Genomic DNA, 11,955 nt, shown 5'->3' with positions numbered 1-11,955 from the left:
TTGGCTCAGGGTTTCCATGCAACTGTTTATTGCTGCACAGGAGGATTGACAAATCACTGGTGCAGTTCTGGTGCCCAGGGGATGATGCTCAGCCCCACATGTTCCCCAGGAGCACCGTCATCTCCATCACTGCAGCGCTGGGGACACCTGGGAAAAAAGAAGAGGTTTGGTGACACTTGGCTGGAGCAGGTGCCAAATTGTCCCAGGGTGGTGGCACTTGATCTGGTGGCACCCACCATGGCACCAGCAAGGTGGCCCAGCCCCAGGAGGGTGAGGGCAAAGTGGATGCAGTTGCAGGTGATGGTGTCGTACTCCACTGGCTGGTCCATGGCCACCCGGATCCGCCGCTGCAGGGCGGCCACGTCCAGCCCTCCCTTCCTCCGGAGCACCTTGGCCGGGCCCCGTGTCCGCAGGAGGTGGCTCTTGCCGTGCTTAGCCACGATGCCTGATGGTGACGTCCCTGAGCTGCCTGCAGGGCAAAGTGGACTCTATACCCCATGTCCCTTCCATGGAGATGTCTCCATGCCATGACAGCTCCTGGGGCTCACCTTCCAGGTGGATGATCTCCCCATCACCGCAGTAGATGCCAGCGTGGGCGCCCCACCAGCCAGGGCCCCCGGAGGCCAGTGGGAAGAGGAAGAGGTCCCCAGGCTGGGGCTCAGCCACCCCGTTGGGGACCACGTTGAAGTGTTGTCCCAGCAGCCCCTCACAGAGGAAGAAGCCTGCCATGGTCACTGCCCCAGTCACTGCCTGGGGACCCAGCCGTGTTTCAGGGCCACCGGTGCCCTGGGGACACCAGCAGCATCACTGACCTGCTGGCTCATCCCACATCGTTGGTGGCTTAAGCACAGCTTGGGTCTCTGGTCTCCATGGATGGAAACCCTTTGGGAAGGGGCTGCCTCCTCTAGGTGCTGAGGCACCCATGGGTGCCAAGGAAAAGGCAGGGTGTGCCAGGGGTGTGACGGGCAGTGCAGGGCACAGGGGCAATGCCAGCACTTACCTGCCTGGAACTGCTCACCTGGAGGGACAAACACCTTGCATCAGCCCCAGTGGCACCCATGTCATGGCTCAGCCCTAGCCTGGGCTGCTGCCACCCCCAGCCCAAGCACCTGGCTGGGATTCTCATGCCAGCACCCCCAAACCTGCCATACCCAGGAACCCAGCCAGTGCCAGGGCTGGAGGAGCAGCCAGTCCAGGGCTTGCAGGGTCTGAAGGAGGGAGCTCACCTGTGGGGAGAGGAGGCAGGGCAAGACGGGGACTCGTCCCCTTCTGACACCCGACCCCTGCCACCACCTGTCTCTGCCAGCACGCAGCCCAGCCCAGCCCAGCCTGCCAGGCCACAACCCCCGCCCAGACCCAGCACCAGGCAGGTCCCAGCTGTGGGGTCCAGAGGCACTGGGTACTATGGCAAAGGGGTGAGATCACCTGGATGCAGGTCTCCTTCCTGCCAGCTCCCCCTTTACCTGGGCGAGGAGATTCATCTGCAAGGAGAAAACACGATGTCCTGAGAGCTGGGGGCAGGTACCCCATACCTCGGGGACTTCTCTGTCCCCACAGCTGTGGTGACATGTCATCCTGCTGAAAGCCAAGCTGCAGCCTCAGGGCTCGCTCTGTGCCCTGCTGCCTCACCTTGGGTCGCCTCCAAGGTCCCCTCACTCCGCTGTGCTTCCCAAACTGCTGCTGCTCCAAAGGTGGCTGCAGGGCAGGACCTCAGCCCGCCCCGGCGAGCACCGCGGTGGCTCTTGGCAGCGGCACATGGCTCCACCGGTGCCTGGGAATGTGCCCAGACCGGCTGCACCGTGGCACTGTGCCCATCCTATAGGGCCAGTCCCAGGGAGACAAACCCAACCTGGTATGACATTTCATCCACAAACCTCTTGGGTGACCCCAAAGGAGTCAGGAAACAGCCCTGTGGCCACAATGCTTTGTGTAACCACTGACCACCAGGCTTATGACAAATCACCTCTTGGTGCCAAAACTCTCTGGCCCTGCGAGGCCATCAGCCTGTACCCAGCCCTGTTGCCCCAGAATGGTGCATGCCCGGGGCTAGCTCCAGAGTCACATTAAACTTTAATCCTGGTGCCAGGGGTCAGTGAAGGCTTTAGCAGGGCTCAGGTGGGTGACTGTCACCCTCTGTCATCGGGCAGCCTCCAAAGAATCATTTATCAAGGAGCCTCCAATAAACAAGAGCTAATTACAGGTGAAACCCGAGCCTGGCCTGGACCCAGCTCAGTGCAGGCGGCCACATTAACCCTTCCCAGCCACCTCAAGTCCCACAGCCACCCTCCTAGAACTTCATGTCATCTTTTGTTGGTCTTGCCCCCTTCTAAACTCCACCATCCTCTCCTGGTCTCTGTTGTCTTGCCCACATGTACCCATCACACCCTTCTCATTCCCATCCTCCATTCCCTCTCATTTCCTCCCAGTCCCCAAGCATCCCATCTCAGCCCTCACGATCTCCATTCACCCTATTGCATCCCACTGCCCCCTCATGATCTCTGTCACACCTTCCTGGTCCCCATCACCCTCACATGGTCCCTACTGTCATGTCCTGGTCTCCATCATCCCTTCCTGGTCACTACTGTCACCTCCTGCTCTTCACATTTGTCATTGTCTCCGGGTCACCATCAAAACATCCAGGTTCCCATTGTCCCCTCCTGATCCTCATTATTGCCTCCCAGTCCTCATCTCTTTGTTGCCATCACCCCTTCCTGATCCTTGTTGTCACCTCTTGGTCCCCATCATCTCCCTTTTGTCCCCAATCAGCTCCTCTTGGTCTCCATCATCCCCTTGTGGTCCCCACTGTCACCTCTTGATCCCCAGTATCTCGTGATTCCCATCATGTTCTCTTTGTCCCCATTGTCTCCTCCTTGTCCTCACTGTCCTGTCCCATTCCCCACCACACCATGCTGTCACCAACAGGAGCAGGACTGCCAGGACAGAGGTGCTTCCCTGCGTCACTCAGTGTCCCCAGCCAAGCTGTCCCTGGCCAGGGTACATCCACCAGCTCCCCACAGCCAGTGGGATTAGGGTGGCTGGAGCCCTGGGGCTGCTCCTGACAGCAGGTCTCAAGCCCATCGCCAGCATCTTTAGGTAATTAGTAAATTAGTAATTAAACGTTCTCTGCCTGCTGGGGGGAAGGAGGGCAGATCCCAAGGTTTTAGGCTGGGTAATCCCGTGGCATCTGCCCCAGCATCTGTGACCGAGCCGAGTCACGACCTCGCTCGGGCTTTAACATTTGCTCCTTCACCCCCACCCACCACCCACAGCCCCTCCACCGTGGTGTCAGGCCTGCTTGTGTCGCACCCAAAACAGGCTGGGCTGGGCTCCCAGGAGTGCCCGGTTGGGTGTTCATGGATTTCTCATCCCCAGGAAGAGGACAGGGTGCTGCTCCACGAGGAGCTCACCATAGGGACAGCACCCAGCTGGGTGCAATGGAGAAACGGGGTGGGAAACCATATTTTTGTAATTATTGGCTTTCCTGGGGGTGCTGATGATTGGCTGGCAGCAGATGGTTGGCCCAGCTAATCCCCCTCCCAAATCCCTGCTCCAGAGCTGGCTTTTACCCAACGGCAAGGAGGGGTCAGGCAAATTAGCCTAACTCAGATGTACTGCCATGCTGGCCACTCCCCACTGTCCCTGGTGCTGGCTGCCTCTGTGCCCATGGGTGGGCTGGCACGCCGGGCTGCCAGTGTTCCTGGCACCCCTGGGTCGGGCACAGGGGAGTGTTCCACCCATGAGTAAGAGGTGTGGAGGCACCCAAGGGCCGGGCAGGGAGGTGACAGCTGCATTAGCCCAGCGTCATAATTCTGCCACGGGAGGAGGTGGCCCCTGCCGCAGATGGTGGCGGTCAGAGATCTGGGTCAGGATGGGGCTGTGGGTGGGACAGGCCACCGTGGGGAAATGGGGGGTGCCAGGGTGGGAGGGGGCTGGAGGCAGGGAGCATGGAGCCATGGTGCAGACAGGAAGATTGGTGGAGCCATGTAGTCAGGAAGGGTGATGGAATGTTGCTGCACATGGGAACATGGAGCCATGGTGCAGGCAAGGCTGATAGAGTGGCTCACAGTGCAGACTGTTAAGATGGAGAAACACTTCAGGCAAAAGGGATGGAAGTAGGTGGTAGGCAGGAGGACAGAGCCATGCCGCAGGCAGGGGGATTCAGGAATGCTGCAGGCAGTGGGGATGGAGCCACACATCAGTCGGGGATGACACAGGGGTGACCCCCAGCCCCTGGATCCACTGGAGTCACTGCTGCCAGCCCTCAGCAGGCTCCTGCTGCCAGTGCCTGTCCCCTGGGACACCTTCAGGGCATCAACACCCCTGAGCCCCTCTGGAAGGGGCACAGCAGGCCGGGAACCCCTGTCCTCAGCCTGGCCCATTGCTGGGGACAAGCCGGGCCCGTGACGGTGGCCACCCGCCACCCCCCTGAGCGGGGCAGAGGGGGGTTTAGCGGCTAAAGCCCACAAATCCCAAATTGTGCTGCCCTGTCACCGCGAGGGTTTAGCGGTGGTTGCATAACCTCGGGGGCCACCTGGCCCCCACCCTCTGCGGTGTCAGCAGCCCCAACATCCGTGGAGGCCCCGTCCCCGGGAGGGGATGCTGAGGCACAGCGGGGCCCCTACCGAGCATCCCCCCTCCCCTCGCCATCAGGGCCGGTAATTAATTACTTGGGGGCAGGGAAATTACCCCCCTTAATTACCACTTTTCGTTATTCCCCTCTAACCGCCTTAGTCAAGGGCTTATGCGCTTACAGGACCTGGTGGGTCCCAAGGGGAGGATGACACATACGGGGGGTCCCCAGCCCAAGCCCCATCTCCCACCTCTGCCGCAATCTCGGCCTCGCACTGCTGGGTGGGGGGGTTGTACTGACAGGGTGACACCTCCAAGGTGGCCCGCGGCGGCGCGCGGGGGGGTGGCTTGGGTGTCGCGGGGTTTAGGGTTACAGGGCTGGGGCTCAGCACCTTTTTAATTCTTCATCGCGTGGCTGATTGATCCCCCCCCGCCCCGCGCAGACACTAAAGATTAAGAGGGTGACAAAGAGGCGGCTGCTTACACAGCGCCCGCCGCTAAGCCGCCTTGAAGAGAGCAAGGCAAGAGCCCCGCTGGCCGCAGAGCTGCCGGAGCACCCACCGCCTGGCCAGACCCTCCGCGGGGATCCACGGGGACGGGACAGGGATAGGTCGGGAACGCCGGGTGCGGGATGGCTGCGTCCCCGGCAGGGTCGGTGGTGAGCGCCGGGCTGGATGAGAGTCCCACGGGTAAGAGGTGGTTCTGCTGCAGCGGGCGCGACACGGAGGGACATGGGTTTTTCTCTGGGATGGCTGGGCCCCCACTCTGGGCACTCCCCAAGATGCCTGGGGGTCTTCTTCATGGTTCTCTTCTGGGATACTTGGAATCCACATAATGGTCAATCACCAAGATACTTGGGGTCCTCCATTGCAGTTTTTCTCTGAGATGCCTGGGATCATCATGGCCTTCTTCTGGATGCCTTTGGTCCCCATCGTGGTCCTTCTCTGGGGGTCCCTATTATGGTTCATCTCCAAGACACCCAGTGTCCCCATCACAGTTGTTTGGGATGTTTGGGTTCTCCATTGCCAACCTTTTCCAGAATAGCTGGGCTTCATGGTCCTCATGGTCCTTATCCTGGGTGCCCAGGGTCCCCATCATGGTCTGCTAGCATGCCTGGGGTTTTCAGCTGCCATCCTTCTCCAAGATGCTGAGTCCCCATCATGGTCCTTCCCTAGGCCAGGATGGCTGCAGTGCCCGACCCTCTCCGTGGTATCCATGGTCCTGATTGGTGCTCCTGCTCCAGGATCCCTGAGCTCCCCAGCTATGCCCCTTCTCCAGGATTCCTGGGGTACCCTGTAAAAACCCTCTCCTGGATACCCTTGGTCCCTGGCCCTTCACCAGGATCCCCACAGTTCCCTGCTGTGACTCTTGTCTGGGGTGTCCCATGTCCCCAGAGCTGTCCCTTCTCCAGGACACCTCCTATTCCTGATTGCAGCCCTTCTCTGGGATGCTTAGTCCCCTTCCTGGGATGCCTGGTGTCCCCATCCCTAAGAACACCATTTCATCTCTTTTTTAATTTTCAAAATTCCTGTGAGAGCTCATCCTGCATCACTCTGTGTGCTGGGGTGTGGGAAGATGGTGAACCTGTGTAGTCCCTGAGGTGTCCCCATTCATGTCCCTGAGCTGAACCAGCAGAGACAGGAGCCACCCCATCTCCAGGATGCTGGGAGGCAGCAGGGACTGATGGGTGGGACGAGGGACATTGGGATGGCCAGAGTCAACCCAGATGTGATGGTTCCACTTCCAAAGGGCTGAGCCCAGCGCCCGGGAAGGAGCTGAGCCCAGTGCTGCTGTGCAAGGTGTGTGGGGACACCAGCAGTGGGAAGCACTACGGCATCTACGCCTGCAATGGCTGCAGCGGCTTCTTCAAGCGCAGTGTCCGCAGGAAGCTCATCTACAGGTGGGAACAGGGAATCCCCACAGGCCAGGGAATGGGGGGACAGAGGGGCAGAGACCCTGCGGATGGGCATCTGGGGGGCAAGAATCCGGGTCCCATAGACAGACACCATAGAGGAAAGGACACCCCACGGGGCAGGGACCCCAGGAATGGCCACCCAGTGTGTCAGGGATCCAGGGGATGGACACAGTGGGGCAGGAGTGAGGGGAACAGGCACCTGGCAGGGTAGGGACACCCAGCAGAACAGGGACCCCATGGGGTGAGGCACCCAGCAGGGAAGGGATGGACACCCTGTGGGACAGGAACCTTGCAGATGGACACTCAGCAGGACAGGGAGCTTGGGGCAGGCCCCCAGTGGGGTAGGGTACCCCGGAATGGACACTCAGCAGGCCAGGGACCCCAGGGCATGGGCAATGGGTGAGGCAGAGACTCAGGGGGACTTAAAACCACTCAGGGGACAGGCATGCAGGGGGAGAGGCACCTGTGTAAAGGGTGTCCAGAGCCCCCTGATGGGGCCAATACACCCATCAAGGCAGAGCATTCACTAGGATAGGGTACCCTTGGAGTGGGGACAGGGCACCCACTGGGGACAGGACACCTCTTGGGGACAGGGAGGGAACTCATGGGGAGAGACATGGTACCTATGGGGGAGGACCCTCCTCGGGCACAGGGGCCACCTCAGGGGCTGCAGCCATGTGCCACCTCTCCCCATAGGTGCCAGGCGGGGACAGGGCTGTGCCCAGTGGACAAAGCTCACCGCAACCAGTGCCAGGCCTGCCGGCTCAAGAAGTGCCTGCAGGCTGGAATGAACAAGGATGGTAAGATGTAGGGGGACACACAGTGATGAACCACAGGGGGTGACAGCAGGGTGGCCGGTGCTGATGCCACCTTGTTTGCACAGCTGTGCAGAACGAGCGCCAGCCCCGCAGCACGGCCCAGGTCCAGCTGGACAGCATCCAGCTGGATGCTGAGCTGCCCCCTGAGCATGTGGCCACCACATGTGAGGTCCCCCCATCACCTTGTCCGGCTCCTCGTGGTCCTGGTGCCACTGTCACCCCGGGTCCCCGAGCACCCACACCACCCACCAACCATCGCTTCATGGCCAGCCTGATGACGGCCGAAACCTGCGCCAAGCTGGAGCCCGAGGACGGTGGGTGGCTGCCAGGGGAGAGGGGGTGGGTGGGTGGTGGATGTCCCCGCAGTGTGATGACAACCAGTGTCCTCTTCCACCCCTGCAGCTGATGAGACGGTGGATGTGACGGGCAGTGAGCCGGAGCGGGCAACTGGCGAGTACCAGGTGGCACCGTACCCGGCAGCCAGCCCCGAAAACATCTATGAGACCTCAGCACGTCTCCTCTTCATGGCAGTGAAATGGGCCAAGAACCTGCCTGTCTTCTCCAACCTGCCCTTCCGTGACCAGGTGGGGTTGGCAATCTCCATGAGGAATTTGGGATCTGCCTATGGGGCAACAGGAACCCCAAAAAAGTAGTAGCCAGTTGGGGTAGCTGGAGCATATCCACAACATTCTTAGGGTTCCTTGCATATGCTTGTCAGCCCAACCAGCTGTGGTGGCTACAGGTCCTGGAGACTTTGGGGGTGACAGGGGTTTTGGGGTTCCCCTCACTCTCCCCAGGTGATCCTGCTGGAGGAAGCATGGAGTGAGCTGTTCCTGCTCTGTGCCATCCAGTGGTCCATGCCCCTGGAGAGCTGCCCGCTCCTGGCTGTCCCCGAGCCGACCTCTGGGAAGCTGCTGCCGGCCACCCTGGATGTGCGGGCACTGCAGGAGACCCTTGGCCGCTTCAAGGCGTTGGCTGTTGACCCCACGGAATTTGCCTGCATGAAGGCCGTGGTGCTCTTCAAACCAGGTGAGGCCACCCCCAGCAGCCACCAAAGGCCATCCCCATGCCCCTCCCCAGCCTGTCACCCCCTTGTCCCTGCAGAGACCCGTGGCCTGAAGGACCCTGAGCAGGTGGAGAACCTGCAGGACCAATCACAGGTGATGCTGGGCCAGCACAACCGTTCCCACTACCCTGGGCAACCCGTCAGGTACCGCTGTCCCTATGTCCTCACGGGTGACACCAGGGTGGGACACCTACCCATGGCCATTGCTCCATCCCCGCAGGTTTGGGAAGCTGCTGCTGCTCCTCCCAGCACTGCGCTTCATCTCCTCGGAGCGTGTGGAGCTGCTCTTCTTCCGCCGCACCATTGGCAACACCCCCATGGAGAAGCTGCTGTGTGACATGTTCAAGAACTGAACCCCCTTCCCTGGCTTGTCACCCTGCACTGGCACCCTGTCACCCCCGGGATGTGAAGGCGCCCACGGTCCCATCTCTGGGGCAATGTCCAGGACTCTGGAATGCTGGCAGCTGGGAGGTGGGAGCAGCTTCCCTGGGGGTGGAATGGGGCTGTTCCCAAGCGCGTGCCCAGTGCATTGGCAGCACTTCACTGGGGTCTGTCTCGATGGTGTCCCAAATGCTGGAAGAACCCAGGTAGAGGCCAGCTTAGGGCATGACATCAGCCAGGGGTGACAACAGCCAAGGGTGGTGCCAGCCCGGGAGTGACACCAGACTGGGATAACCTCAGGTTGATCCCAGGCCAGGGCTGACACTGGACAGGGGTGACCCCAGCCCGGGGTGACATGCGGTGACAGACCCTTGTCTCTGTGTTCCGGGGTCTCCCACTTGTGCCCCCATTTTATACTCGGAATAAAGAGAGTTTTGCAGCCAGAGTCCCTGTGTCAATGACTTGGGTCCCCTTGGATGGGGGACTGGGGGGACCAGCTGAATGTTAATAACCCAAATAGGAATAAATAAAAATCAATAATCTGAATATAAGTAACTTGAAAATAAATTATCTGAATGGAAATAAACTAAATATAAGTAAAATTAGTATAAATAATCTGAATTAAATAATCAATATAAGGAAGGTAAGTAGGAAAAAAAAAAGGAATGAAAATAAAATGAAAATAAATAACCTGAAATTATCTGAATATAAAAAAGATAAATAGAAATAATCTGTTTGCAAATATTCTATTGGAAAGAACCTGAACAAAATAATTTAAACAGAAATATAATGAAACTAAATAAACGGAAATACTTTGAATAGAAATTAACTGAAAATAAACTATCTTAATGTAAGTAGATGAATATGAATAATCTGACTGGATAAAATGGGCATTACATAGTAAAAACACAAATAAAATGAAATTAAATAATCTTAATAGAAATAAAATGCATGTAAATTATTGGAATATCTGCTTTGAAATTATTGGAATATATCTGCTTTGAAATCTCCTTAAATAATCTGAATAGAAAGAAAATAAAATGAAATAATCTGAAATAATATCAATAGAAATAAATTGAGAATAAACAAACTGCATATTAATAAGAGAAGCATAATTAATATCATTGGAAATCAACTGAATTAAATTATGTGGACAGAAATAAAATGAAATAATCTGAATAGAAAGAAATTGAAAATAAATAGTCTGAATATGAACAGTCTACCTACAACTAATCTATAGAAATAGAAATAATCTGAATAATCTAATAGAAATCTAATAGAAATAACAGGAAATTATCTGAATACAGAAAAATTGAAAATAAATTGTCTAAATATAAATAAAATAAAAAGTATCTGATTAAAATAATTTGTATATAAATAATATGTATATACATAAATAAAAATAATGTGAATAACAAGTAAAATAGCAATTCTGTGCATATAAATAACGAGAATGTGAATAACCAGCATGAAACAATCCAAAGGGAAGTGATCTGGAGCTCCCGCTCCCCATCCCAGCTCCTCCAGCCACATGATCAGGATCGGGAAAATCCACAACTTCATAACCCTGTGGAACAAATGGAACAAGCCCCAGACCCCCGGGATGTGGGCAGGGGGCAGCAGGAACGACGTCCCACTGGGAATTCTTGGCCTTTGCAGAATGACACTTTTATTTGTCTGTTTGTCAGTTTGTACAAGACTCCGAGCGCGGGCGACGCGGGATAATATATCCTCTTACATACAGACTCTGTTTAGTTTACAAGCAGCGACTTTATAAATTACTTAGAAAACTTTCCATGAAAAATAACAATAATTCCCCTCGCAGCCCTCCAGTAGTCAGTACATTCAGCCCTCTGGAAAACCCTCTGGGACCCCAAATCCTGCCAGGGAAGGAGCGGGGGAGTTGCCGGGGGAAGGGGACCCTGGAACACGCCGTTATCCCTCCAGTCCTGCCACAGCTGGATTTGATATATATGTATATATTTCTTTTACATGTGTTTTTCTTTAGACATATAACCACAAATATATTATATATATATATATATAAAGAAACATATTTTCTATATATTCTATATATATTCAATACATTTATCTCTGTCAAGAAGTCTATTTTCTTTATGTATTTTCCCTACATTCCATACATTTTTATATGTATGAAGAAATAGAGAGAAAATATATTTCTTTATATATACTATATATTTCCTTTATATATTTCTTTACAGAGAAATACACTCTTTATATAAAGAAATATATAAATATATGTGAAGAAACATATATAAACATACATATTAAACATATATTAAATATATGTTTAAATCATATAACATTAAATATGTTTCTACATAGAGAAGAAATACATTAAAATATATATAAAGTAATAAATATTCTTTATATATAGTACATATCTTCTTTATATATATACTTCCTTATATATAGAAATATGTAAAATATATACATAAGGAAATATATAATTAATTTCCTTTATTTACTTCCTTATATATAAACATATAAGCATATATACATAAAGAAATATGTATTCTTTATATATAGAATATCTTATATATTTATATATAAATATGTACTATATATAAGACATAGAAAATACATAAATGTATTTAGTCTTAATATTCTTTTTATGTTTTTAAATTATACAGAGAATATTTATTATTTTGTGTGCACATTTTCTTTATATATAGAATATATATATTATTACATATGTTCTTTATATATATAAACATCACTTAAATACATTTTCCTTATATAGAGATTAAATGTATATAAGGAAAATAAATATATTCCAAAAGAAATTAGATACATATACATATATATATGCACACATATACACGCATACATATAAACACACATATAATCTCTGTGTGTGTGTGTGTCTATGTATATATATATGCATATATATATTTGCCCCAGTCAGATCTGACATCCCTGCTCTCATCCCACGGGGATGACAAGCCTGAGGACGAGGCTGGACCCTTCACTCATGCCCAGGATCTCCTCCCCTGGGGCCATTTTAAGGGCAGTTCTGGGGTTTTTAGCTCAAGAGGCTCAGAAGGCTGGTTTGGCAGCAAGCACTCAGATGCTCCCAGCAATCCCAGCTCCCAGAGAATTTGGGATGGCTCCCCAGGAGTTTCCACTGTTGTGGTCACCATCTGCCTTCTCAGTGCATCCGTGTCCGTCCCCAAAGCCCTGCT

At 53.5% G+C, this 11,955-nt stretch overlaps 1 protein-coding gene across 1 annotated transcript; it reads left to right on the top strand.

The window, feature by feature from the left end:
* The first annotated feature begins 5,200 nt into the window (after positions 1–5,200).
* Positions 5,201–8,721, top strand: NR2E3 (nuclear receptor subfamily 2 group E member 3). Its single transcript, XM_053988499.1, has 8 exons — positions 5,201–5,258; positions 6,319–6,469; positions 7,181–7,284; positions 7,368–7,616; positions 7,705–7,886; positions 8,100–8,331; positions 8,407–8,512; positions 8,589–8,721. Exons 1-8 carry the CDS (start codon positions 5,201–5,203, stop codon positions 8,719–8,721), a joined length of 1,215 nt encoding a protein of 404 aa, XP_053844474.1.
* Positions 8,722–11,955: the final 3,234 nt, after the last annotated feature.

This window comes from Vidua macroura, chromosome 12, assembly GCF_024509145.1.
Source record: "Vidua macroura isolate BioBank_ID:100142 chromosome 12, ASM2450914v1, whole genome shotgun sequence".
Lineage (NCBI taxonomy): Eukaryota > Metazoa > Chordata > Aves > Passeriformes > Viduidae > Vidua > Vidua macroura.
The sequence above is the reverse complement of the archived record's forward strand: the minus strand, read 5'-3'. Positions and strand labels throughout refer to the sequence as shown.

Excerpts from the sequence above, each read along its gene's own strand:
- NR2E3 (XM_053988499.1), top strand. The coding sequence starts at position 5,201 with ATGGCTGCGTCCCCGGCAGGGTCGGTGGTGAGCGCCGGGCTGGATGAG. Across the intron at positions 6,470-7,180 it reads CGCAGGAAGCTCATCTACAG|GTGCCAGGCGGGGACAGGGC; the intron begins GTGGGAACAGGG and ends CTCTCCCCATAG. Across the intron at positions 8,513-8,588 it reads TACCCTGGGCAACCCGTCAG|GTTTGGGAAGCTGCTGCTGC; the intron begins GTACCGCTGTCC and ends CCATCCCCGCAG.